The following is a 27452-nucleotide window of genomic DNA, read 5'->3' as shown; positions in this document are numbered from 1 at the left end:
ATGCTGTTTTTTTGTTTTTTTTTCAGGAACTGCTTCAAACCTTAAAGGGCTTTATTACTCAAGAGCCCTTGCATATCAGTGTGACAAAGATGAGTTTCTAAATCTAYGTGACAGCAGCCAATGAACAATGAAAATAAAGTCTCTTTCTCTCCCTAGCACACAGATCTGTTGTCAAACTGAAATCCCATTTCTGTGCCAAAAAAGCCCACTGCAACACRAAGCAGCAAAATTAAAAAAGTGATTAAGTTGATTCTATTGTTCATCTTTCTGGATTACTTTTACTTCTACTGGTATTACACTGATGACTTGTTTGTGTGTCACATCACATGCCTCCAGGCAGGTTCAGGAAAACTTGACGGGGCCACACAGATTAGACTTTGTATATACAAAACTAAACCAGAGCAGTAGCACTAAGCAAGTTATGGCTGAGATGAAGTCAATTAAAGAGAAGAAAAGGAGCTYTGAACACAAAACACTCTGATATCTCTTTATAGTGATCCATTCAAAACTCACCGGGCTTAAACTTTGGCCCTTTCCCTGGAGTTAGGAGGACCTATTAATTCTGACCTGCCTGGAAGAGATCACTGCTGGTACTGGAAAGCAAGTGTGTGCTTACATTAGAAGCAYGAAGGTGACAATTTAAAATTAGCAATAGCGTAAGGTATCCTTGGATAGTCCCAGCCCACCCAGTTACTGAATTCAAGGATACTCACATGACAAGGGAGGCACTGCAAGACCCACCCAGAAAAGTGCAGACTGCTCCTACCTAACAGTTAATCCATCTCTCAGGCTGCTGTAAATGGGCCTTTGGAAAAGAAGATAGCTGTGGAGAGGCTCTGAACAGGACAAATTATCCTTTACAGACACATATCCATATATCCCATGGGTTGTCGATTGGGTACCTCCAGCTAACATCAGCCAGGCTAACTCATTAGAGGAGCACTTTACTGAAATGCGGGTTCATCACTTCACTTTCGTTGTTACACACGAGGAGTGGACACCCACTAAGGCAGCACATCTCTGTTGATAAGTACTAATTCCTATAATGCACTAACCTAATTACTTTCCCTCACTCTATTTTACATATTTTACCATACTTCAGATAGATCTTACCTGAAATATTCATAGCCATAGCTGACTTTCCTTCCCTGTGGATTGCTCAGATTTACCATTTTAACTTGGCTATTGGAAAGAGCCCAAAAGCATGGGGCATGTCAGCTCTAGATTTGATTAGAAGACCGTTTCTTTTTTTTTTCTTTTTTTTAAAAAAAAACAAAAAACCATCAAAACAGAAGAGGGTTCATACCTACTGCTCCGACAAGACACATTGCAAACAGAAGTCCCACACAGAAAAAAATATCCATATTCATCCGTCGCTCTATCTTGCTGCGCTTGTAACGAGGACCATTGTTATTTAGCATAGCCTTAGTTTCATGACCTTTAAAACACAAACAGATGTAGTCATGCTTATGCAGTATTTTCTAGGTTTTCTTTAAAGTATTTCTCTCATGAAAAGGGAGCWGGATGCACATGACTAACATTAGTTTCATTAAACGATTTCATCGCCCATCTTCTCAGTTGGATTGAGTAGCAGCACATGAAAGTATATATGTGCATATATATCAATAAAATGTATACGTTTATGTGCAAATATCCATAGATATTCCAAAAAGTTTAATATGCATTTTTAGTGAAATTACACATCACATTAGTCTCACTTCCCTTATTAGAAGGGAGTAAAACTTGAGATCAAGTCTAGAGGGTTACAAAAGACCTCCAATCACATTACAGGTTTTAGCTGTCACATATATTTTACTCCTCCAAAGACAGCAGATTCAGCAGGATTGCAAGACTTGTATCAACATTCAGATCTCTTGAGAATCATTAGCACGTATGTGCTTCTACATAAAAGCTAAATCTCCCTGAGATAAAAAGGAATAAAAACAACAATATTATATTTATGCATTTGCAAACAACTTGATTAGCTTCTGTACTGATTCCTGAAACTTACATTTAAATATTTTCATCAGCTAGTTAGAAACTGCTARACGCATTTTATGTATTAACTTAAATAAAGCCCAACATGTCAGATCCAGTAGTGAAAGATACTAATAACATTTAGCTTTTCACTRTGTGGATATAAAGTGCTAACAAAACAGGACAAGAAATAAAATAACTCAAATCTATAACACATTGAATTAGAATTGAGCTGGTATATTTGAAATGGAAAAAGAGGAATGCTGTAAGAAGCCTACAAGCAAAAAGTGCTCTTTCTAGTCTATCAACATTAGCAAAACTGTGTCCCCACAATTGTGATATCTGAATACTATCTATTGCTGTATTAAATGGTATCCTTTATGTTTATTTCTACAGTCACTTTCCCTGAAAATAAACTCTGCAGATTTGTATTTATTTTTTGTTTGTAGGTGCATGATGTGTATGGAGAGAGACTATTTTCCAGTCTATCTTTTGGCTTTCTCTAGGGAAGGGATTGGAACCAAAGTCTTCTATTACTAGGCTGTAATACAATCAGTCTTACTGGATTCATTCCAATTTTATATCAAAGGTTATTAATTGAGGCAGAGAGCAAGAGAGAAAATTACTCTCCAGCCTTATGTTCAGGACACTYACCCAAGAGCTGGGACTCTTGGCTTCCTGTTCCAATGAATATATAATTATTTGCACAACCTGGAGTTATGTCAGCAGGACCAGCTTATACCACAAATGCCCCTTTCCAGCTCAGGTACGTACACACTTGTTTCACACTGCCAGGTATTCGGGGTGCGACTTGTGAGGCAGGAGACGTGTGGTTCACTTCCGTAACAGCAGAGCTGCGAACACAAACTGTCTTCCCTACGGTGAACAAATGCTCTAACCACTGAGCTGTGGAGGAGAGAAGAGTACTGCTGCCCGCTCTTCTGTTCTTCCAGCAGCTGTGGGAGTCTTGTTCCACACTTTTCTTTTATTTCAGGCTGAATGGACTGTGTTATGTTGAAAACAAACAAACAAAAAAACCTCTCCTCCCTTCTCTCGACGAGGGAAATGTTGGTGGATTTATGTCAGCAAGAGAATGGGATTCCCCCCCCACACACACAAATTTCAGCTCTATCATCTTTTTCCACTTCAGCTGACCATCAAAAAAGTGTGGGGTTTTCCACACGGCTCTGATACATGTATCAGCTTGCAACAGATAGAATATCAGAAATAAGAGAAATAAACTAACTTTTCTCCTTGGATCTTTGCAGCTTCACATGCAGTGTAACACAGCACCTCACCTACCACTCCACTGGTAGCTTGTCTCCCTTTCTGGATGCTGATAGGCTCACTGAAAACTCATTTTTCTTCTGGTATTTTATTATCTGAAAGGCATATATTTCTTGCCACTACTCCCATCAATATGAGCAAAGTACAGGCTGTTGCTCCATAACAAGGTTTCTGTGCATTAGCACTATTGGTTTGTGTAGAACCATTTGAGTAGCCATGAAAAAGGTAAAACCATATTTGAGTCAATGGGAACTGCACAGGCTAAACAATCACGGTAAGTGATGTCTCTGTGCTTCACAAAGGATTCTGTTAGAAAGTAAGTTTGAGGAGTAACAGAGTTATAAAAATGGAAAATGTGCCATTTCATAATGTGACTGATCTTGGCTGTTCAGAAAAGGTCACAGATCATGATTAAAGCCAGAGAAAAATCAATGTCAAGGAACCCTAGAAATGAAGTTAGCACTGGCTCAGGTGAATCTAATTTTAGAAGAAGAAAAGAATAAACTTTTATGTTGACATTAACAATTAGATGCCAGTGGAAAAATCATAATGAAGACATACTCTGATCACGGACAATGCAGCTTCAGAATGACTCTAAAACTGCAGCCTTCACAACTAACATCTTAAGTAACATTAGCAGGGATCCAAATAAGGATCTGTGCTGGTGGTCAGAGGAACATACTGGGAAATGACTTGTCTAAAGAGAATTGAAACTGGAATCCTAATGAGAAGGGAAGACAAATTACTCCAATTCTATGGAGAATGGTTCCCACAGATTTTTATACAGTAGCTACTTCCAAAGATGGGGTGGTAGGTTGGGAATATCTCTAGTTCCCCTCCTCAGAAACAGTTGCCGCTGTCTCGTAAGCACCATCAYGGCATGCAATGTTCAGCAAAGCAGGTAATGAAAGGCCCATGAATGAATGCCACACTGGAAACCTATGTGAGCTATAGCCATTTAGGGACAACTTCTACAGTAGTGAGTAGATAGAATGGCCATTTTACCAACCGCCATGTAAAATAATCCAGATTGAGGATTATTAAAGTAATCTAAAGAAAGTGACCCTTGCAAACATGGCGACTTTTATTTTTTCTTAAGTAGCCTAGCTTTGAATGCCCATGCTGATAGTTAGAACCTGCAATAGGTGACATGACTCTACCAAAAAGATCAAAAATAACCAAGAATTGAATTATTTTTTCCTATTTAAATTAAATTTTATTAAATCTACAGATAAAGGGAAAAAGAGGGTAGCTGATCCACCTTTTCTGGAGCAAAAATAGGGCCAACAATAGTCTGGGATCTACAAATAAAGAGGGTCAAAGCTAACAATAAGCTGTGGTCACAGATTAAAAGCACTGGTAAYTCCAAAGGTCAAACATCCTGAGAACGCAGTGAGCTTTCCAACTGCCAAWCTAGTGCTGCTGCACTTGATCTGGGCACTGAGGCTGTCTTGCTTGGTTCATCTCTTTTGCTGCATGAAATCTGTGGTTTCATTGACACACTAGATCAGCACAAACTTGTGTTGCTGCTGCTGAAAGATTCAGTCCTGCCTCTTCTGTCACCTCCGGCTGCTTGTTCTCAGTGCTCCCCTTGTGCTGGCACTAGCACTTTTTGGCTTTGTGATAAAAATTAGCCATTTTTTTTTGCTGGCTGGATATTAAGCTGGATCAGTTTCTGCTCTGAGGACCTGGCAGTACTCCCCATTAGGGCAGCAGATCTTATGCCAGGTGAAATTAGCTTTTATAATCACAGTCTCTGACCTGAGAGGGAGCACAAACTCGTCTTATTGGTTTTGACATGTCTGGATACTTTGCCTAAGTGTAGCAAGACATTTGACATACACAAGGATACCATCACTTGCCATTTTGGCTTTGGAGAGAGATGACTAATGCATTGACTATATCAAGTTATTAATTTTTTCTATGCACTACCAGTTTTTAAAACAAACTATTGAATTATGGTGCGGTTTTAGACTATACATACTTACTTAAGGTTATTTAAAGAGAAATTATGTGCTTAGCTAGATATAGAGTACACCTTACCTGCATATACAACAATTCCTATTGCAACCTCAGTGTTTCTGATTGTACATCCACGAAGCAAAAGGCTTTCAATGCTAAAACCAATCTGTTCATGATTCGGCTGTTCCCTAGAAGAAATGAAGTAAAATGAAGCAATGTCCTTTTCTGTTCTCACATAGTATTAAACATGTGTGTGCGCATGTAAGTTGAAATCAAGGAACTGTGAGTGTCTTATTTCGCTTATATTTTGTGCTACTTATCGTTAGTAAAGATTCCACTCAGAAGACATATAGAAGTATTGGTATCTCTTTGAAAGCCCACTTTCATGGTGCATGTATTGGGATGTCAATACGAAGAGGTTTTGGCTTTGACTTGGTACCTTATCTGGTTTAGTATCTAATAAATTAAGCCAATATACATTGTATGACTTAAGTAAGCTGAAATTCTTCTAGAAAGCTCAGCAAGCTTTACCAGTTGTTAAAGGTCAGATGAATATACCAGCCTTCTGYGCAAGCTGATCTCTGGATCTCTGTTGGCCGCCAAAGGGATTCTTATCTTTGTGAACTGAAATCTTCATGAGTCTCTAGGCTGAGAGTTTCTTCACTCCCACACTACACTGAACACTTTTTTATCCCAGCTGAAGATGTGCAGTCATACAACAGATCCTTCTGCTAGCAAAATGGACTAATGAAAACTCAATGAAAATTATACAGTCAGCACTCCACCAGGTAGGCAATTTGTTACTTGCCCCTGAAAATGAAAGCATACAGCTACTTACAGCATATGAGTCGTAAAAAGACTCATAGTCTTTATTATACACTCCTACTGAGATCTTTATCAAAGCTGAGACTTTTCACTTTGGTTCACTTTGGCTACTTTCTACCGGCTATTCCCCCTCACGTTTACTAGTGAACTGCAGCATTACTCAAATGTGGGGCATGATTAGCTGCTGGCTCAGGCCTATTTACAGTCTCATGTCCTATTTTGTGTGCAGTGACATTTGAATATATAATCTCAAACTTGAATTAATAGGTTTAGGCCTCAAATAGCTACCATTGATAGAATAATGGCTTTGCTCAAAGACTCTAGAGAAAAATGTTGCAAGGCAGCTCTGACTTGCAGTGTTAAATCAGGAGCAGGTCATTGCAATGTGTTAGAGGGAGGGTGTATGGTTTTAAAAGCAGCTACTAATTACAGAAGCTCGGTTGCCTTCACTGGCATTTGAACACCAGGTGGGTTATAAGTGTTTTGTGTATAGAAAGCCCAGATTTTGGTGAATGAGATTTAAGTATCCTATATRTGTTGTGCTACTTAAAAAATATTAATGAAAATATCTTGTTAACATGTTGTAAAAATAATCCCAGAAACCTCTTTCTGTAGGACTCTAGATTCAGCCTTGGGGAAACAATTTAGTAGAAGCCTTGCAGTGTCCCCTTGGTCAGAAGTCATTGTGGTCAGGTGTGCTGATGGACACAACTAAGTTCTTTGTTGCCATTTTAGCAGAGAGTTCTTCAGCACTACTACAGTCTTATATCAAGGCATTAGAGGTTCAATGATTTATTACAGATTCCTGGAGAAAAAAGTAATCTGATGACATTGTAGAGGTATGTACCTCTTTTAATAGCCAGTGTAARCTGGTTACACCTTTCTTTGCTGAAATTTCACTTTTTGTTTGAATCGAGTAATTTGAGTTTACAAAATGGTTTGAACAGCAGCAGACTGAAGGCAAAAACCTCAGCTAATTGTGAAAAGTTTTCACTGGAAAATTCTTTTATCTATCCCTGAACCAGGAATAATAGACAATTAATTCTATACTCCATCAAGCAGGTGAGATAATAGGTATATCCAGAAGAAATTTCTGTTATAGAGTTTTAGCAGAGATTTGAAGATTTTGAAGCCAATTCTGGATCCTAAGGATGTGGTATTTGTGTTATTTGTGTGTTTGCTTGTGACATATAGCCTGCATATCCACAATCTCAGTGCTCTGTGTCACTATAGCAGGATAARTTGAAGGATTGCTTCGATTTAGATTATACCCAATGGTCCTCCAAGACAGTAAACCGCAGCCAGTGATCAATATGAACTTGACCTGTTTTTCCCTGTTAAGATATTACATTAGAGGGGAAATGGCACTGCTATTAGAGGCACCATCCTTGCATGGCATAAATTCTCAAGATGAGATTAGAAATAGTCAGTGCTAATAGCATACAACCTGCTGTTTTCCTCATGTTAGAGAATCTGGCTATTTCCAGCTATTCCAGGTGCAAAGCTCTTATTCCATTCCTCCAGAGGCATTAACTACTAGTTTAGCTATTAGTAAACTAAACAGAGCCAGGGCTTGGACCTGGATGCTAGCACAAGAACTGTTGAACTGAATTGTTGGTATAATCTGGGCATGCTTTTGTTCTGGGGCAGCGAGTACTCCAAGCAATGCCCTGAAATGGTGTGAGCATCAGCACGAACCAAACAGCATGGACCATGCCGAGGAGGCCCCTCAAAAGCAGCCGAGGGAAACAGAATGCTAGTACATGAGCTCTGCCACACAATTTGACTCTATGGCCAGGAAATGGGTTTAGATCTACTGAATTTGCTAGTATAGATGTAAGCATTGTGCCTATCTCAGAATTATTTAACAAAAGAAAGAACATAGGTAATACATGATGTAGTTTTTTCCTCGCATACATAGCGAGGCTTACATTTTTATACTAGTTTAATGCTTTGATCAAGTCAGATTTTTCTTGCTCACTTGCTTGCTTTTCCCAGCTGTATGAAGAAAATCAGGTTTCTCAGCTAGATCCTGAATATCTTTTCCCTCTGGCCATAAATATGAAAAAAACAGAGCCATGCAGCTGAACACCTTTAAGCATTAGGAAGGACTTATATCTAAAATCTACCCTAGCCTAACCCATAGGTCAAATGTAAATGGACTGAATGTCTGAATTCTGAAAACAGCTGAAGTCTTGTAAGGACAATTTATATGAAACAACTGCAAATTCAAAGTCAAGTCTTGGTCCTCCTTTGGCTGGAAACACAGATTCAAGTTTACAGCTTATACTGACTTCTGAGTCCAGAATAGTAGCAACATCCACCAATTCCTATGAAATAAATTGCTTCCGTCCAGCCCCCACCAAGTGAAATATTAAAGCTCAGACAGAAAATGCACTTACGGATAACAAATACTTACATGTACCCTTTGAATTTGTTGAGATCATTGTTAGGCATTTCACAGATGATGATGTTTTCGAAAAGTTCTGGTTCAAACGGAGTATTCTACGAGAGGAAACACACTGAGAATGAATGTCAAATCCAACGAATACTTGAAATGAATACCACTAAGAGCACCTAAATACAGTTATAGACATTCCATGACAGTAGCAACAGATAAGCTTTACTCCTGTAAACATAACACAGTATCAGAGGTTTCTTTAAAAAAAAAAAAAAAAAAAAAAAAAAAAAAAAAAAAAAAAAAAAAAGGAAAAAGGAAAAGAAAAGGTGGGGGGTGGGGCTTAGCAAATCTACCTCACCACCAAAACCCAAATATTCCTCAGAAAATAGATGTGGAGGTCAGCTTCACAGCTTTCCTGCAAAGTATTTACTTCTTCTGTTTTACAATTCTAGCCTTTTTCTTATGTGGTAAACAAAAATTCATTTCATTATAAATAATTTTAAGTGTCTATTTCTACCCCTTTCCTGTAAAACAGACACCACGTGCAGATACTAACAGCTGCTAAGCTGCTGCTCAGAAATGTGCAAGTGTGGCCTGTGTAGACGAGTACTGTCTTTTGCTTATTATTACAGTGTCTTCCACAACTGTCACACAGTTACACTCCTGTCTAAGTTAGAGAKATGTGGTGAGCAATCTGAATTCTTGTATTTGCAGCTTCTATTAACTTATCATCTGACTCTGACCAAGACATTAGTAATTAATCAGAAACCAGGTACCAGCACACTGATTTTTGCACAGTTGGGCATACTTTCTATTCCATTCTATATCAACTGAATAAAACATCTTGAGATCTTTAAATGAAAACACATTTCTACTAAGAAAGTCCCCTTGTTCTCTTCAGGGATCTCTTCATGACCTCTTTTCTTAAGGCAAGTTCACTTTCTGACACTTTGTCACCTTTCTGTATTTTTAATACTAGAACCCTCCTCTTTCCAAGAGATGTCATTTAGGAATCTGTTGATGAACCTGCATGAACTTGTAATTGAAGAGGTGTTCTCTGTAGTAATTTACAATTAGTAAAATGACAAACATGCTATATGCCAACTGCACTACTCCACAGCCTATTAACGAAGAGGAACAAACACAAGCATATTCTCAGAAAAATCAACATTCTGATGCTGGAGGATCTTCAGCTTCAGCCTCTCTCACCTGTCTTTACTTGACGTTGGAATACATCATGCAGTGGAACAGGTTGCCCAGAGAGGTCATGTAGTCCCCATCCATGGATGTTTTCAAGACTCAACTGGCTAAAGCCCTGAGTAACCTGATCTGCTTTAGTACTGATCCTACTTTGAGCAGGAGGTTGGACTAGAGTCTACTGAGGCCTCTTCCAACTGGAATTATTCTATGATCCTATGACATGTCAGGGAAAAGAGGTATTGCATATAATCCTTTATCACTGAAATACATTTTCAAGAGAAAGCATTTTCTGAAATGTGCCAATATGACATGAACGAGATTAGAGAAAATATAAATTCCTAGAGCATTATTTTTCTCCTCACCTTCTACTAAAATCCAATGAATCATATTCCAAGAAGGATAGTATTATGCTGTACCAGATTTGAGATTTTCCTCTGCTAGTTTAACAACTAGTCAAATTATTTGAAGAAAATGCTGGGTATTGGACAATGAAAGCATCTGCTTTCATTTAAGGTGGATATAGCAAACAGGCTTCTTTATAAAATAACAACAGACTTCAACCAAAGCAAGTTCAAATGCAAGATTATTCAGGATTTTGAAATGTGTGGGAAAAGGTGCTTTACTGTCCGGGAGAATATGACCATAAAAATGAGAGCCTGGGAATTTGAATGTGTGCATCACATTCAAATACGACTAAAAGCAAGACTAAAAGGAAAAAAATACACAACAAAATCAAAAATAGGAAGGAGCTGGAAACAGTTAAAAGCACTGGAAGAGTCAAAGCAGGACAGCTTTTTAGGCAAAGTGTTCAGTTGAAAGTGCTTGGAGCTGAACAACAATATACACTTTCATTTGATTCCTCATGTGTTCAAGGACATAGGCTTGGCACAGTCTTCATACAGAAATAGGATTGCACCAAAGGTACTTGACTGCAATAACATTTTTTCTTTTTCTAATTGAAAGGACAGGTAAGATCTTAAATTTAGATTAAGAAATGGCAAAAAAAAAAAAGTGAGAAACATGAAAGAGATAATCAATATTATCAATATTGCTTTGTAATAAAACACTTAATGATCTGAAACCCACTTGAATCTGAACTCCTCCCATTAGGAAAGTTCAGAGCTGGAAACTAGGTCTGCTACTGGGGCTCCCTATCTTATTCTAAAGCAAGAGAGTCTTTCAGAGATTAGACTCCTTCAGAAACTGCAAATCTTAGGAATCCTTCATTAGAATTTATAACAATTTTATTGTACTGCAAGAGGAACTCCTCACATTCCCAGTTTAAAATATGATTTTTTTCTTTACTAGGCTCTAATTCTTAAATTACTTTTTCTGTTCTGTTTTTTTTCTATGCAAGATATCTATTCATATATATTTTATGTATAAAAATAATCTAAGTACAAGAGAGTAGAGAGTCTGATWTAAAAATAAATATTGGAGGAAAAACAAAAGCTTGATGTATATAAAGGCACTTTATTTACCTTCTACCCCTGAGGCTGAATATTTTAAGAATCACTTTTAAGAAATATTGTTAATCTCTGTTGAATTTTGTTCAGCTCAGTAAAATCAATAGGAAAATGAGTGCATATTTGGTGTGCTGGAAATATGTATACAATAGGAAAACAGCAATATATCAAAGGAACCTGGAGGGTGGCTTATTACTCATGCAACAACTAATAGATTCCAAGCTAGAAAGGAGGTGGAGAAAGATGATTCTTCTCTCACAAAAATATTTTTCTTTTGATTACAAGAATTTTACATTTGAAAATTCAGGTCAGAAAATGGTTTAAGAGGAAAGAAAGTTTCCTTCCTCTCAGTCTTTTACAGTTAGAACTGCAATATTCCTAAGTATATAGGAATATATATTTCAATAAAGAATGAAACTCATTCATATATATTTCCTCCCTCCTTAAAGTTTCATACTTTTATAAATACTATTAAATCAGAGTAAGTTTTATGCAGCACATAAATCACAGGACTACACAAAGAACAAAGAATAAGGAAGAAGTTGCAGACAGGTACACTAAAACTTGTACATGATATTGAGCATACAGTGACTGTTTATTTCAGTCAACATTTTGTTTACTCTACTGCATTGAAATAGCAGGGTGATTTAGTTGACTGTTTAAGCTCTGACCTTCCTGAATATTGGGTATTACCACAGGCAGACTTGCATTCCACTGGGTTTATGAAACACAAGATTTTATAAGTATAAACACTATACAGTGGTTTTCTGACTTAAAGGAAGACTCCCCCRTATTATAAAACAAGCAAAGCAAAAGTCTGCATTTGGCATAATACTAGGGCACTTTATTTTTTAATAAAATAAAAAGTATAATACAAAGCCTAATGTGTGAAGTATGGCCACATCACATAAATGCAGCATTTTTTATTTTTTCTATTTAAGTAGGCAGTATAATGTTTTTTGCTAAATCTCTGCATAATAAATTTGGGGGRTTTTCTCAGGAAAAAGATCCTCCCTAACCATAGTTAGAAAGCACTGAAGAAGGTGTGCTTTATAGTACAGCATCCACAACCTGGGAAAGCCCATTAAAGTATGCYTGCAAGGTGATTTCCATTTGAAGAAAGACTAAGTAAAACTGGATTATAGCACCTGGCCACAATTTACCATGGAAATGGCCTACTTTTGTTTAAGGAATCTGGTTGCTTCTTGCTAACACCTGTTTCTCCCCACCCTGAACAAAACCAAAAGATTGGTCTAATGCCAGTAATGGCTAAATAAATGCATGTAATTCYTAGAATTATCTGCAAAGTCTTTATATTTTCTGTCTGCTGCAGCAATTCCGATGGAACAAAATATTCATTTTCACATGTTACAGCTGCTTAAACTTCTGTGTTATCTGAAAAACTGTCCCAGTGTGGTTGAAAAAAAATCTTCAAAAATGTAGAGAATGCAACCCTAAGTCATATTTTCTTGTTAACTTCAGATTTATCAAAGATGATTCAAGAGAATATTCCAGTTAATTGTTCGTAAAAAAGAAATTATATGATGTACAGAAAAAAAATGTTGCTTTTAAGCACTTAAATCAAATCTCTGCCAACATTCAAACATACATCAAACCTATTGCACCTTCAATTTTTAGTTAACTTTTCATATGCTAATTTATCCTAATTTCCTATTCAATTACTCATTGCACTCCTAGAAAAGGTCTTCACTGTTTCAGGTTACTGTGCCTTAGAACAGCTCCGTATCAAACTGTCACGTATGTACCTGCCTACCAAACGTGCCACTGTGCATCAGGTGCAACAGGGAAGCAAACTCCCTAAAGCAGCCTGACACCCATTTCGAAAGGGGTGCCATGAACAGTATTCCAATTTCCAAGGGTAAGTAATTCGCTCCTCTCKGACGGCCTTGCGTCCGGCTGCGCCGCGCACTGTGGCGGACAGCCCGTGCGTAGGGAAGGGCTGGGTCAGTCTCAGACAGGGTGTGGTACGCTTTAAGCATTCTTCACCAAAGGAAGGCAAACTAGTTCTGTCTGAGATTTTTACCTCCATGCCTGTCACAGCATAACAAAAAGTCTTCTGGGACAAACTGCTGCTTTGGGTACAGGGTRTTAGCACCAGCAGCCAAACGTGTTTCAGCAACTGCATCGGAGCAAGTAGCCCATCAGAAGCCCCACGTGTTGCATCTCACCCAGGAGCCGGCATGGAAAGGGGCTCAGACCAAGCGCTATGCGCACGGGCCGGGCTCTCRGCAGACCCACCTGGCCAGAGAAGCCTGTCACAACCCGTCGTTGCTTGAGGTTGGTCTCCCCGTCGAGGTTGGCAGTTTCCAAGTGGCAGATCCCATTCTGGTCAGAGGAATACAGCAAGAGGATGTCGGCCGGGATGGTCTCGTTGCACTGCAGCTGCACAAAGTCCCCTACCTGAACATCTTTCCAGCACTTCTCAACGTAGGCATGATCTTCCCTGTGGCATTAAARACATGGCTTGGGTAAACAGTCACACAACAGTCTTCACAGAACAAAAACAGGGAATGGTAGCACATTGATGTGCTTTCTTAAAGGACACAGCACAACAGCTAGAAATCAGTGATTTGGACCATTTCATAGTATCACTTCGCCCTATCTCACATTCAGAATAAAATCTCTACGTGTTACTATGTCAAAAGTTATCTGATTCTAGCAGCGGCCACAGCAAGAGTAGAAAGGTGCTCAGACTCACAGAGGGAAGCATTTTAAAGTATCTTATTCCAGAAATTCAAAAATTTCACCAAAAGTACTTTGTTGCTTTAGACTGAGTGCCTGTTTCTCAGGTACTTGCCAACAGCAACACACAGATCCCAAAAGAGGCAAACTGATATCTCAGCTAGACTTGCTTCAGCTCTCCCATAGTAACCTTTGAAAGGTAATTACAAGTCTCAAGCTTAGCCCATACAAACGACTTAAACAGGAAGAACAGCAAAGAAGTTACTCTGTAAAATTAAACAACAATAACACAACTRGAACCTAAGTTTAATGGAAAACTTGAGATGAAAACCACATAGCTTCTAAATATAAAAAAATGAAAAACAAAGGAAAGGAGGTTTGGGGCTTAAAGAAAAGAAACTACAGCTTCACCAATAAACTGTTGCTCCATGGTTCAGGCTACAGTAAAATTTTTTTGACATTATCTTTTCAGCAATTGATCCATTAATAACTCTTAATCACCCGAGCCAGCAGAAGAACTGCACAATAAATKTTAAAATTAGTCAAAGGGAAAACTACACAGGCAACAGTAGCCCAGTTCTTCTAAACCTTTGAGAAGAAATCATTCTTTTAACATAAATAATTGGCTTGATCTACAACAGGAAAAAAATGCTCACAATACTTTAACAGACTCACAGCAAAAGGGCTTCTTGTGATGATCCTGAGTCTCATTTTTGCTTTAGAGTTCAATTGTCCTCATTTACTGCCTGAAGAATACTGTCTTTCAATTAATTAGGTGTTTATATCATGAGACGTGGTGCAGGAATACAGTAGATAAGGTGTTCTGCTAYGCTTCAAAGGCACACGTCCACACATTGCTTCACAGCCAGGCCAAAGGCTGCTTCCTGCTAACCTCCTTTCCCCATCTGCCCTAAAGGAGAACCAGCCCTGAGTGCTGTCAGGCAACCCTCTGCAGATGGCTAGTGTCCTTATCTATAAACCAACATGAAATAAAAGTTTCCTGCAAAGKTTATGGTTCTAAAGGTTATTTAAATTCTCTGCATTTCCCAGTAGTAGCCACTATTCATTTTTTTAAAAAAATCCAATTATATAAATTTCTTTAATCAAYGTTAAAAGTGCTTACATAGTGCTAAATAATGGTATTGTGAAAACAATTTTTCATTCTTACATTACTTTCTAATTCTTACATTCTTCTTTCTCCTTTTGTCTGTCTCTACTTATATGCCTGCCCTTGTTTCTTTTGCTCAACAGCAGACATAAAAGACCCCACTGAAGAACAGAAGACTGTTATAAGTTAATTTGATGTTGTCATTCATTTTTTAAAAATATTTCAGACCAGTTTCTATTTGAAAGGCATTTATTCAGCTRTACGTTTAGTATTAATTGCTCTGCAAAGTGGATACTGATTATAATATGTAACAAAAACACTAAGTGATTGGGAAATCTTTTGTATCAAATAGCTTCCTAGTAGGAYTTCTGAATTTGTCTGTTTAAAACACAAAAACAGGAGGACAGAAGCAATTTAGAACAAGCAGATGAGCTGTCTTGCACAGACATTTGGATGCTATGTACAGTTTGCGTCTACYGTTTGCTAGGGCTTCTTCAGTGCAGTCCTACCTCTCTGCGTCAACTCTTGCACAATTCTCATGTTCGTTAAACACCCCTTTGATTTTATCTGCTCACAAAATGCTGTAGAAAGGCCTTGCCCAGCTGGCCARCTTCCAGACTAGCCTAGAGAAACTAGGTTCACAGAAATAATCTTTTCTCAGCTTTGTGATAGATTTTTCAATAATCTCCTGTGAAACGTACATTACGCACACAGCTTCAGGCACTGCCCATTTACTAATTACAGAGGAGAAGATGGGTCAGAAGAGCCAAGTGACCTCTTTCAGACCACAGGAAAAGCCTTCCTGAGGACTAGGATGAGCATTCAGGAACGCCCAGTGCCCCAGACCCGCGTGGGGGTTGATGGAGTAACGCCGACTCTGCTGCAGAACACCAAAGCTGGGAGAGAAACAYGATTTCTGTGTAGAGGAGTGCTCTGTTTCCTGAAAGAACAGAGATTAACAGTCTCCTACAGYACAAAGGCTTTCTACAACTTTTTTTTAGTGCTCAAGTCATGGATAAAAGGAAGTAAAGCACTTCAGAAGCAACCTGCTGCTCCCCACCGCACCGCGGGCCCGGCTGCCTCCCAAGGTCGTTCCAACGAAGCAGTTTCCTTTTAGCAATTCCCGTAACTGGGAACACTGCCCATCTTCTATCCATTGATTAAAGTTCATAGCGCAACCGCCTGTTGCTAAACAAACAGAAGCACTTCATAAATCTAAGATGGTCTGACGAGAAACATATAAAAAAAGCAAACACTTTTATGCCATAAAATGAACAAGAYGTGGTGATTTCAGTAGGCAGGGAGCTGGAAATCTGATTCTTACAGCACGCAGTGTCAAGGCTGTGGTACAGCAAGGATGTGACCCAAGGTAAAAGTTTCTCAGTGTCCTCTCTGCTTTACCAGACAATTTATTAACAGCAGCTAGCCACAAGCAGAGCCACAGACATGTCTTCTATCCCACGTAGATCTGGTGCCTAATTCATGCCTAGAAAGTACTCGTTTCCTCTCTTGSGATAATGGGTAGCAAGATACCGCTCATCAGAGATAGGGCAGACAAATGGAGACAGTTAGCCTTGAGCACTCAGAAAGTCTGCCAGAGGTGAATATTAGACTAATAATATTGGATCAGATGGTCTGAAGTAAAGAGACTTTCTGAAGACRTTTCTGGGAAGAAAGGATCATTAAAAAACGCCAGCTGTGGTTGAAGATTGGGGAGGAACAAAAATAAATTATTTACGTTGTGTCAACAATGTAATTGCATGTTCTTGAATTCAATAAAAATGAGTTAAAAAAAAAACAGGTCAAGAAAGATGGTGAGTGGGAGAAAAAAGATCTGTAATTACGCTCCCTCAAGGAGATAAAATGAAAGAAAAAAAGCCACCTTTCACACATATGCCTATGACTCCTAGACTGTCTTTGAGGACGATCTTCAAAAACTTTTACCACTCACAACTATCAAACCAACCAATTAGTTTAGTGACTCTTATTTCCTTGAATAACTAAAGTCTCCATCTCAAGATCCTTTGCTGGTTTAAGTAAAGCTGCTGTTTGCTACTCCTTTAGCTCTCTAAGTTGCCACTGGATTATTATAACATCAGCCACTTAAAAAAAATTGTCATATATATATATAGATAAACTCAAATTTTTGTTATTAGATGCAAGCTCAATACAATATTATATTTGAAAATGGCTCCCTCAGGCATCACTTACCCTATCAAGAATATTATTGCTGTGAGATTCTCCGTACTATGGAGTCAACAAGTAGAATCACACTACTATTTACACACTATTTTGCAAATGGAAATACTGGATATTTTCATACTGTTAATGATTACTCCAGCTTTTATATGGAAAACTGCTTCCAAAAGACCACTTTATGGCCATGACCTCAAGGTTAGGAGCTACTTCCGTAAAACTGGAAAAACTGGAAACAAGTGGATTTRGCACTTGAGGAAGGGCCTGGATAGGGATGAAACAGACTCTGAAATGCATCCATATCAGAGCACAGCACAAGGTGGCCCATAATATTGCTGAGCAGGAGATATTTCTGAAGGGGAGAAGATACTGCCTTCTCCATGTCAGCTCATCACTAGTGATCACACATCACTGCCAGGCTATTGTCACTTTATGTAGACAGGAAGATTGATTTTTGAYATGGACATGAGGCCAGCAGGATCAATGAATGACTTTATTTAGCAGAGGTCTGTCTCGTAACAAGCTCTCATTAGTTAGCAGCTATATCCATTTCCCATAGCTGCAAACATCCTCTCAGGATCTGAATAACACAATGAAACAGCAATAAGCATCTTTCAAAGGAAATTGGAGTGAAATTTTTCTCAACTCTAACAAAATACATCTTTAATCATACGATTTTGGCACTGCAAGTTCCTTAATGCTAACAAAGAATCCTAAATTTGTGTGYGCTAAAAATGCCTGTAGCATCCTACCATAGAAGATATTCTCTCAATGATAAAAGGATTCTACATTCAATCAAGTTTGTATAGACCAAAAAAACCAAGCTTGTATAGACTTAAAATAAGTACCAAAATTTTAGAAATATATTATGTCCATGTGTTCTGGACTTTTTTAACTTGCATTTTTATCCCCATCTCCCTTGATTTTATAATGAACTGAAACAAATGAAGAAATAAAATGAAGTAGAAGTCGAGAACATTTTGAGCACATGCATGCTTAGACTTTAAGAGCTTCATTTTTTAAGTTATGCATCAAATTATTTAGGAAAAATCTGAATTTTCTTTCAAATACTGCCTAGAGCAAAATGCTATTGCTAGGATTCTGCCTTGCACTAGATGGACTGAACAGATAATGCCAAGATCACTTATTTAGTGACTGCTGATCCTTAGCATTAGTTTCCAAGGGCTCCTATTAATGTACCAAGTTTTGGGGAGGCACAGCTTAAAGCAGCTTTTTGCTATGCTCATCTCCTCACATGACCATGTACCATGTTGACAGCCTGCTTCTCTACAGAATTTAAATATGCTATTTCAATTAGTCCCACTGTCATATATATATATGTAGTCAGTCACTTGAGTCCCAGTTAGTATGGGACTCAATGCCACATTGTCACTACTCTGCAGTTCTCTAAGTTGGAAACATAGCTTCTCCTTAATTTGCCTTTTGTCCTTAGTCATTAGCTTCYGCTGCTGTTTGCTAAGCCACTGCATGCTGCTTCTGTGAAGCAGCTTTAAATGCCTTGGCAGGCAATAGATCTTGAGGAAGGTGTTGATAAGGCAACACAAAAACAGGTGGCAGCATTAATAACGTCATTGCAGGTTTTCTTCTAAAGAGGGCAAGGATCTTCACTGTAGCGAGGAACACTGACTGACAAGGAGAACTGCTAACTTGCCTCCTTGACCTTCCAGTGCTGCAGCCTGGACCAGCTGAGTGCCAAGAACTTGACAATTGTTTTTTGCACTGAGTCAGCTCAGCATGTTGAATATTTCTTCACCACACAGTCAGTATGCTCACCATAAGATGAATTCATGTTTTAATTATTTCTTCACAATTCTGGCATCACTGGTTTCAAGTATTTGCATGGCAACATATAACAAACCTTGGTGTACTCTTGGTTGAGGCCATTTCTGAGCTTGCTAGAAGTTTGAAGAATGCTTCCAGTTAGCACAAACAGAAGGCACTGTTTCTGCCTTCAGTAACATCCATTGTTTACYGAGGTTTCCATTGATTTTTTAGGTACAAAAACTCCAGAGTACCTAAAGTGTACATCAAAGCTATTCTGGCAACAGACCAGAGAATGCCAGCTGCCGGTGATGGTTCCACAGAGAGAATGATATACTCATATTTGACATTAAGCAAAGAGGTGTCATGGTATCTTTGCTGATGGATAGCGAGTTTCAATAATACTGCAGCACATTATTATCCTGCAGTCATTGTAAAGCTTACTTATATAACTAACTTTTACATGAAGTAATTCATGCTCAAATGATCAAAGTTCATGTTTTATGGCTTAAATAAAAATGCATCTGCAGCCACGTGCGATACTACATGGAGCTGGGGTAGGAAACCAGGACATCCTGAGCCTCAGTTACAAAAGTTCATACATCACTCAGAGATATAGATACAGAAGATGTTGCTATGTCTAAGAAAATCAACTGCCATTTTGCCTGGGGCATGAGATGAGACTTCAAGCTGGCTTGCGACTGTATTCTTTTTTTTAAGCAGGAGACTAACTCAAAACCTTATACTAAGCAGAGAAAATAATCACAACAAAGACCATCCTGACCTTTTGTGCCACTGATGTTGTCAGTGGACCTGCAGAGGAAGAGTATATCGATGCTTGTAGGACCTACATGAAAGTCACAGGGTCTAAAAGCATCACAGAGGAGCTTCACCGACAGTGTAGTCAGGCCACCTCATTTAGGAGGCCTGTGGCTTACCTAGTTAACAGGTAACTCCATAGGATGATTCAAAGCACATAAAATAGACTTCTTTTCTGAATCACTCTCTCAGATATCTGGGTTTAGGTGCTTAAAATTAAGCAACATGAACAGCTCAGACACTTTAGTGTTTTTATGGGTGTGATTGCCTAACATATGCAGATTCAGTCAAGTGTCATCTTAAACTGCGTAGTCCCTGTATTCGCATCTATGTGTATACTGAAACACGCAGAAAAGTTTAAGTTAAATCTTCCAAAGGTGTGAAATCAATGTAACTAATAAATCAATATAAAATCTTGCCTGGATGCTGTGGAGTGTTTGTAGATCATTAAAGCTGGATTCTGGAATGTTTTTGAGATATTTGCTAGATCCAAGCAATAGGTTAATTATATACTGAGCATTTTCTCCACCACTATAGAACTTCAGGGTAATTAAATAAGAGCTTTTAGTTGCTGYTGAGCTGACATTCACCTACAGTCCCACAGTTGACCTGTATACTATATTCAGCGCTGGTAGCTGTTGTTARTAAGTTAACAGTAAATTGGAGAGAGTTCAGAGAAAAATAACCAAAGTAGGTTTGGGGGGATGGACTGATAAGGAAGATGAAGAGTGATACAGAACTTGACTAAAAGGGGCTAGGTGTAGCAAAATGAATGTGATAACAGTCACAGATATTCAAATACTATAATTAAATAATATGTATGAAAAGTAATAAATTAGGCTTACATGAAACCAGACAACTTGAGGMATCTGAATGTAATTAAGGAGCGCTAATGAAAGCAGAATATCATACGAGGTGCTTTGACAATCACATTTTGAAGGTAGTGGAAGCCCCATTGCCTGGAAAATTTAGAATGAGACAACGTATATTTTAAAGAATACCAGGAGAAAGGGGGCAATTAAACATTCCCATAYGCATTTGAATTTTTAGTTCTCTTTTTTTCCTGTTGTATGATTTGTTTGGAGATATTCAAGGCCCACCTGGATGCAACCCTGTTTAACACACTCATGCTGAGTGGGGAGGTYRGACTAGATGATCTCCAGAGGTCCCTTCCAGCCTTACTGATTCTATGATTCTACGATAACAATTTATAATAACATAACGTAACAGCATCCCCAGAACAGTTTAATGACAATTAATAGTCTCCCCCTTTTTCAATTAAACATTCTTTAGACATGCTACTTGAAGCGTCTTTTTCTTCATTTGGCTACCAGACTAGATTACAATTGCAGCTGACCTCTGTGAAAATAAAATTAGAAGAAATGTGTTTACAGGACAGCCAATTTAAACTCTATGTCCCTTGCTCTGAACAAGGAGGGCAAGCTACTGCATTTTCCCCAGTCTTCAAGAAAGTTTTGGAAAATATTCAGCATTTGGAAAAGAGAACTTTGCCTTTGTGTTTCTCTTGGAACAGGGAACCAGAGTTCTTGTTATTGAAATATGAATATTGAAAAAAAGAAAATACACTCTTCAAAATTAATTAATTGTTCATCTTATGATAGATCAGTTGCTCCATTAAAAAGAATTCTCTGCTGCCACAAAATTAATAAGACTCACAGTGTCTAGAAAAAGACTTTCACCTATGTTACAAGATTACCTACAGCAGATGATTCATAAGAAAGAAAATTAAGACACTACACTCTTCCATGACTTTGCAGCTAGCAAGAAGAACAAGAAATACCAGCTTCTGAAAGTGCTATAGAAGCCTGATTAAAATTATTCATGATATAATAAGCTGTAACTACAGATTTGATGGCAGTTGTAATTACCCACCATTTTTCCAGACAGGATGAATGCTGTAGTCTGAAGCCCTCCTCATTTTCCTTGCCCTTACATCACCTTTTTGGGCCATAAAACTTTGGTGAAAGACAAGATTCTAGACAAGATTTATTCACAGTTCATCAAAGTCCTATTTATGGGATAACCAATTTTAAGATGGCCCCATGTCAAGTTTCGGCATGATAAAGTATTCATGGCTATGTCTCTAACCTAGATCTGTATAAGATCTGTATATACATTGCAATTCCATGACAAACATTTTTCTCTCATACAAAAACAAGCTTTATTGAATTTTCCCACTTCTCACATTCTCATAGTAAATGTCTTTCATATAAAAATTACCATTATTGTTTTATCTAAAGGGGAAATAAATAAGATTCCCCATGCAGATCTATTCACTAGTATCTACYGCATCACCTACTATTCCCTTTCAGACTTGCAATAAAAAATACGTAAGTCTCATTGCCTYATGGATTAATGCAACATTGAAAAGAATAAAAAATCCAGCTAAACTGCAGCCTCAAAGATAGGCAAAAGAAGCAATTCTGTAACCAACCCAAAGAGCTAGAAATTATTGACAGAGAAGAACTCTTAGCTGAATAATGTTTAGAAACTTATARAACACCTACTTTTTAAATCAAGTAGCCAAGCACTGTTTCCCTGTTTAATCAGCAGGATATAAAATAAAAACAGAAACACACACAAAAGAAACAAACAGCAATGGCAGCACTGTGTGAGAAAAGCCAGAGTTCTGCAAGATCTTGCGTGTGACAATGTACGTTGTATAAAACACTGTCGATTAACGTAAGGGATGAGAAGCAACTTTCAGGGAAATGGAAAGTTCTGCTCTTCTAGCTCTCAGATGTGGTATTTTAACAGGAAGAAGTCATCTTCTGCTGAGAGGACTGGTCTCATACTAATAAAATATAATTTTTAAACTCCTTAAAATCCTAAAAGCAAGATGGCATGAAATATTTTGAAGAGCTCAGCACAGCCACTCATAGTTGATTCACTCAGAGATGATCAGAGGCATATATTACTATCTTATGGTTTTAAACTATGTTTTTACTCAGTTTTATTTTACATATAATTGAAAACACAACTGAAGCCATATAAAATTCAGGGAAGTGTAAAGGGCTGTATTGATACAAACAGGTCCCATTCCTGATCTTGTTTTGTGTTACCTGATATCGATAAAATTAAGACCTCTTTAAATTTCCTTAAAAATCCAGATACTCAGTAGTTATTTGAGCACATGGCTTCCACTGTCCTCCACAGCTAAGAGACAGCCACTGCAATACCATGCAACTTTAACTTTCCCTCCCAGTTGGAACACGAGGCTTAAACCACAGAGGACTATCCTTCCCTGTATCAAAACAAACACTAGGTTTACCTAACCATCATGATTTTCCCAGACTTGTCTAATCACTATGATTTTCCACTAGGACAATATATTAAAYGTTTTTAAAGAAAAAGCATCACCACTGATGAAGGATCCCAAGCCAATTTTTTTTCTTAATAAAAGTTGTACAAAACTCACCTGCTGTAAACATAACAGCCCATATTATTGATTTCTTTGTCCAATTTGTACCGTCGAAAGTCCTCCCAAGCATCTTTAATGGCTGTAATGGCCATTATAACACAAATTGGGATCACAGAAACTTCTGGTTGGAAAGCATTAACCACTGGCACAAAATTCAGCAGTGCAATGGCCACAAAATAAATATTGGCAAAACGGTGAAACTGTTCAGAGATATTTTTAGGGAGGAAAGTCAAGAGGGTGTATTTTGTAGTCTTAATTTCATTGCAATCATAGTGTCTGTTTGGATTTTCCTTCCACTTCTTTCTTCCAAAGGGCAAATTAGAAATGATCACTCGTTTGCTTTCATTTTTATTCTTTCTTTTCTTTACTTTTCCTCTCCTCTCCATCTCTTCATTTTGGATTTCAGTGTCAGAAGAGGCACACTGGCAGCACGTTCTTCTGAAAAAAAGTTTTGTCCACATCTTCACAGAGAAGCAGCCTCGAACACTCTTCCAAGACATCTTGCTCTCCTATCAGAATGTTGCTTCAAATTTAATAACAACAAGGTGAGAACAGTTCACTAACCCAGATGAACTTCAAAGCAGGGAGAAGAGGCAGGCTGTCCGGAGTCCAGGACCGCCTCGCTCGACTACAGCCTCCACCTGCCTGAAGACAGGTAGTATCCCGTTTGGCCTCGTGCCGCGTCCTAGAGCCTGCTGGGAAGCACGTCACAGCTACAAAAGCATCCTGAAAGGGTTGTTATTCCTGTTAGGATACGCCTGGAGGCCCCATCCTGGCGTTTCCCTGGCTCGGCGTACCTGCCCAGGTCTTGGTTTTAACGTAGAACTGGGACGAACCGAAGAACGCGTGCAGGTTTCACCGTTCACTTGAAGCTTTTCTGCCTTGCTTGGCGTGGGAGCTGTCAGGAAGTTCAAAGGTAATGGGCAGAGCACTGCGCCTCCGAAGTCAACAACAGGTTGCTATAAACCTCCGCAGAGCCAGCACTTCTCCCTTCACCTCCTTTATCTACTACTGGTTGTCACATGCCCTTCACGCAGAGTGTTCAAAAAAAAAAAAAAAAAAAAAAAACCCTCATACAAACCAAGCAAGCCTATGAGTTAGTAGCAGCAAGGATTATACACACGCATAGTCCTCCAGCCCCGGACATCTGAAGCATCCCTCTCTCACCCAGTAATTTCTTCCCACTGCACATTTCCTTTTCCTCATTGGCTCTCATGCTTCTGCACGTAAATACGCAGCATGTAGGACAGTTAACTTCCAAGAGAACTACCCGAATGCATATGAAACATAGTAATTTTTCCTCTATAGACCTGGGCTTAAAAAGGAATGTGAAAGAGAACAGACACCAGTATTTTAGTTCCTTCCAAAGCAGAATCCCGATTATGTTATGTAGTGACAAGCTAACTAGTGTTAGGTCAAGTTATTACTTGGACAAGAAACTCTGATGAAATCTAAATGTTGCAACAAGAATTACATATGGAAATATTTCTTCCTTCTGAGTCAGTACTGAGCAAACATCGCAGCTTCCAGCACATGGGTGTTGTACCATCTTCAAAGTGAAACTGTGATGTATTGATCACTTGTACTTACTGGAAATCCTACTGAATTTTTTTCAGTTCCTGGTTATGCTTCACCTTGAAWATAGTTCAATATTAGTTTTTGTATTAATAGTTTTAGTGGAAAACTTTCGTAAAACATGGTTCAAACTTAACAGCCCAGACGTCTGTTCCACACTTGGCTACATTTCAGGTGCTCTGCGTCACTTTTCCTCCAGATCCTTCAGCTACCTGGACAAGATGTTTTGTGCGCTGGCAAACCGGTTTAGAAACTTGGAATGAGAACTTGTATATAAGCACACGCTGCTACAGCCTGAGACAAAACTTGAGTGATATTAGGATGACTAAGTGAGTGACATAAATGRAACAAACACTCTGAAGGCAAAAACTACCCCTCTTTATAAGAGCTTTCCCAAACTTACTGAGGAGCAGCAAGGGAATTATTGTGAAATCAGATGAGCAATTTCCACCATATCAAACACAAGAAAAAAAATCATCATTTTAGTCTACTTACTTGTCATATACCCTGGTTTTGGAGGAGTTTATAGTCTTATCAAATTGATACTTTCTGTAGTCTTCAATAGCATCTTTCACTGTGATGGCAAGCAGCACCGCAATCAAAGGCAGCATAGTAATCTCCCGGTGGAAAACTTCTACTTGTGGGAACCAGTTTAGAACCACCAAGAAGAGGAAATAAAGATTAGCCAGTCTGAAAGGACATAAAAGAAATTAAATGTAGTCAGAATTTAAAACATGTCTTTTTCTTGATGAACACCCCCCATTTAGTCTCACAGGAACATTAATCTTTCCACATCTCTACCTCCTCTTCCTTTCCCAGACGGGATTAATCAGTTACTTTACAGTAAGCCTGAGAGATACGTTTTCATTATTTTATAGCTGCCTTAAGTTCTCCATACAAATATCCATTACAAATACATTTATCAGCTTTTTTAATGATCCCCACTCCCTCAGTCCTTAAAATAAGCACAAAATCAAGCAAAATTCTCAAAAACCACATCAGTGTACCAGAATGGGTACAAAAAACACATGCTCAGAATTATAAAACTGTCCCCAGCAGGAATCTATGAAGGCCTTCATGAGTTTACCAAGTGTACAGAAAAAGGATGATGAAATTATAGAAGTATAAATCTAATATACTAAACAAATTTCAAAGCTGGAGATGGATAGACAGCTTTCATTTATCTTTACCCTAATGCTATTTCCCTAGGCATTTGTTGACGTGATTCATTATGCTCAGATACCTCATCTCACAACAGGCCTTGGAAAGAGACCYGACCTAGCACTATCCATCTTTTATATACAATTCTGTATACATATGTATGTATACTGTTTATAAGATGGTGAACAAAGTCAATTACCCCCCCTAAAAACATACTAAAATTATCTGTAAGCTTCTGAAATCTACAAAATTGCATGGGTGTCTCAACACATATAAAGAAAATGTCTCACGTTCTTAAATATTAGAAGTTTATTCAACTCAGAAACAGGAATTCTTAAATAAATTATTCAAAATTTTTACATAGAAGACTGCTCCAGCACTCAGAGAAGTTGGCCTCAAGATCAAAAGAGCAAATTATACACAATAGTGCTTAGCACACTATTTATTTACTTTAACCCTCCATTTCAGTGTGAATCATCTAATATTTGAGTATAGATAAACAACCAACGAAGTTTTATTAACACAGTAACCACAAAAGCAGCCCTTCTCCATCACCCTCAAATACCGTTCTTCAGAGAGAGTTCTTAAATAACATGTATCATTGAATGAGTTTTTACCTGTGAAACTGCTCAAAGAGATTTTGGGGCAAAAAAGTGAGCCAGGTGTATTTTGTCGTCTGTATCCTATTTCCAGAATAAAATCTAGCAGCTTGGTCCCAGTCTTTCTGCTGCCTCCCGTTGTTGGGAAACACAATCCTCCATTTGTTTAAGATGAATTTCAGCCTGTCTTTGACAGAAAACAGTAGTGGTGTCGATTCTGAGAGCGCCTGGGASGGATGTGGAGCTCCCAGACGCTGCCAGCGATACAAAGCCGAGTCCACAGACAAAGCCATTTTCAGCAGGGATGTCAGGCTGAAAGAAAAATGCACGACAAGAACTGAAAACCAATTCCACGCTGGTAGAAAATTCACTTTGTACCTTGCCAGGTTAGGTTTAAAGCAGCAAACAATACTGCTGTTCAGTACATTACAGGTTCAGTCTTTAAGCTCAGCACTTTCTACAGAGTAGCATAAAATAAGAGGTACAACAAAATCTTCAGTATGGAAAAATCTATTTCTGTCTCTGTGGGGGAAAAAAATTCTCCCTGTTCTCTGTGTTGTAACTGCAAACTAATGTAGATAAAAACCAATTTATAACAGATGTGAACAATGGTTTTTCTACCACAAAGTCTTTATCATTTTTCTCAGTCATAAACTGCCACCAAATCTATTCAGGCATTTTTCTTCAAATGTCTCTTTCTTACAATACTTTTTCTATTCACAGTTATTTACAAAGAGACTGGCTCAGGTGTTGAATCTTAATGGTTCAGATAATAAAGAACTGCAACATCAACTTAATCTCATTTACATTCACATAACAGTTTTTCAAAGTCTCCATAGAAATGTGATTTAAATGAAAAATGTCAGCTAGCAGTAAAACAATGGCTGTTTTATTGCTTGGAGAGATAAAGGAATTCAATCTACTAATACTAATCCTATTATCATAGGAC

At 38.2% G+C, this 27452-nt stretch overlaps 1 protein-coding gene across 2 annotated transcripts in view; it reads right to left on the bottom strand.

The window, feature by feature from the left end:
* Positions 1-26826, bottom strand: part of ATP10B (ATPase phospholipid transporting 10B (putative)) — a 54996-nt gene extending 28170 nt beyond the window's left edge. The window contains exons 1-6 of one of the 2 annotated variants that reach the window (XM_085317837.1): positions 26522-26826; positions 25239-25433; positions 13378-13582; positions 8471-8556; positions 5308-5414; positions 1307-1438 (exon numbers count right to left, since the gene is read on the bottom strand). In XM_085317837.1, coding sequence (XP_085173963.1) covers positions 1307-1438; positions 5308-5414; positions 8471-8556; positions 13378-13582; positions 25239-25433; positions 26522-26796 — 1000 coding nt within the window. In that variant the 5' untranslated portion in view covers positions 26797-26826. Of the gene's footprint in view, positions 1-1306; positions 1439-5307; positions 5415-8470; positions 8557-13377; positions 13583-23165; positions 23669-25238; positions 25434-26521 lie in introns of those variants that run through there. The other variant, XM_085317835.1, reaches the window with a different exon arrangement.
* Between the last annotated feature and the right edge of the window lie 626 nt (positions 26827-27452).

The sequence above is a fragment of the Rhea americana genome, unplaced genomic scaffold (assembly GCF_003343005.1).
Source record: "Rhea americana isolate MKP2758 unplaced genomic scaffold, rheAme1 scaffold_51, whole genome shotgun sequence".
Lineage (NCBI taxonomy): Eukaryota > Metazoa > Chordata > Aves > Rheiformes > Rheidae > Rhea > Rhea americana.
The sequence above is the reverse complement of the archived record's forward strand: the minus strand, read 5'-3'. Positions and strand labels throughout refer to the sequence as shown.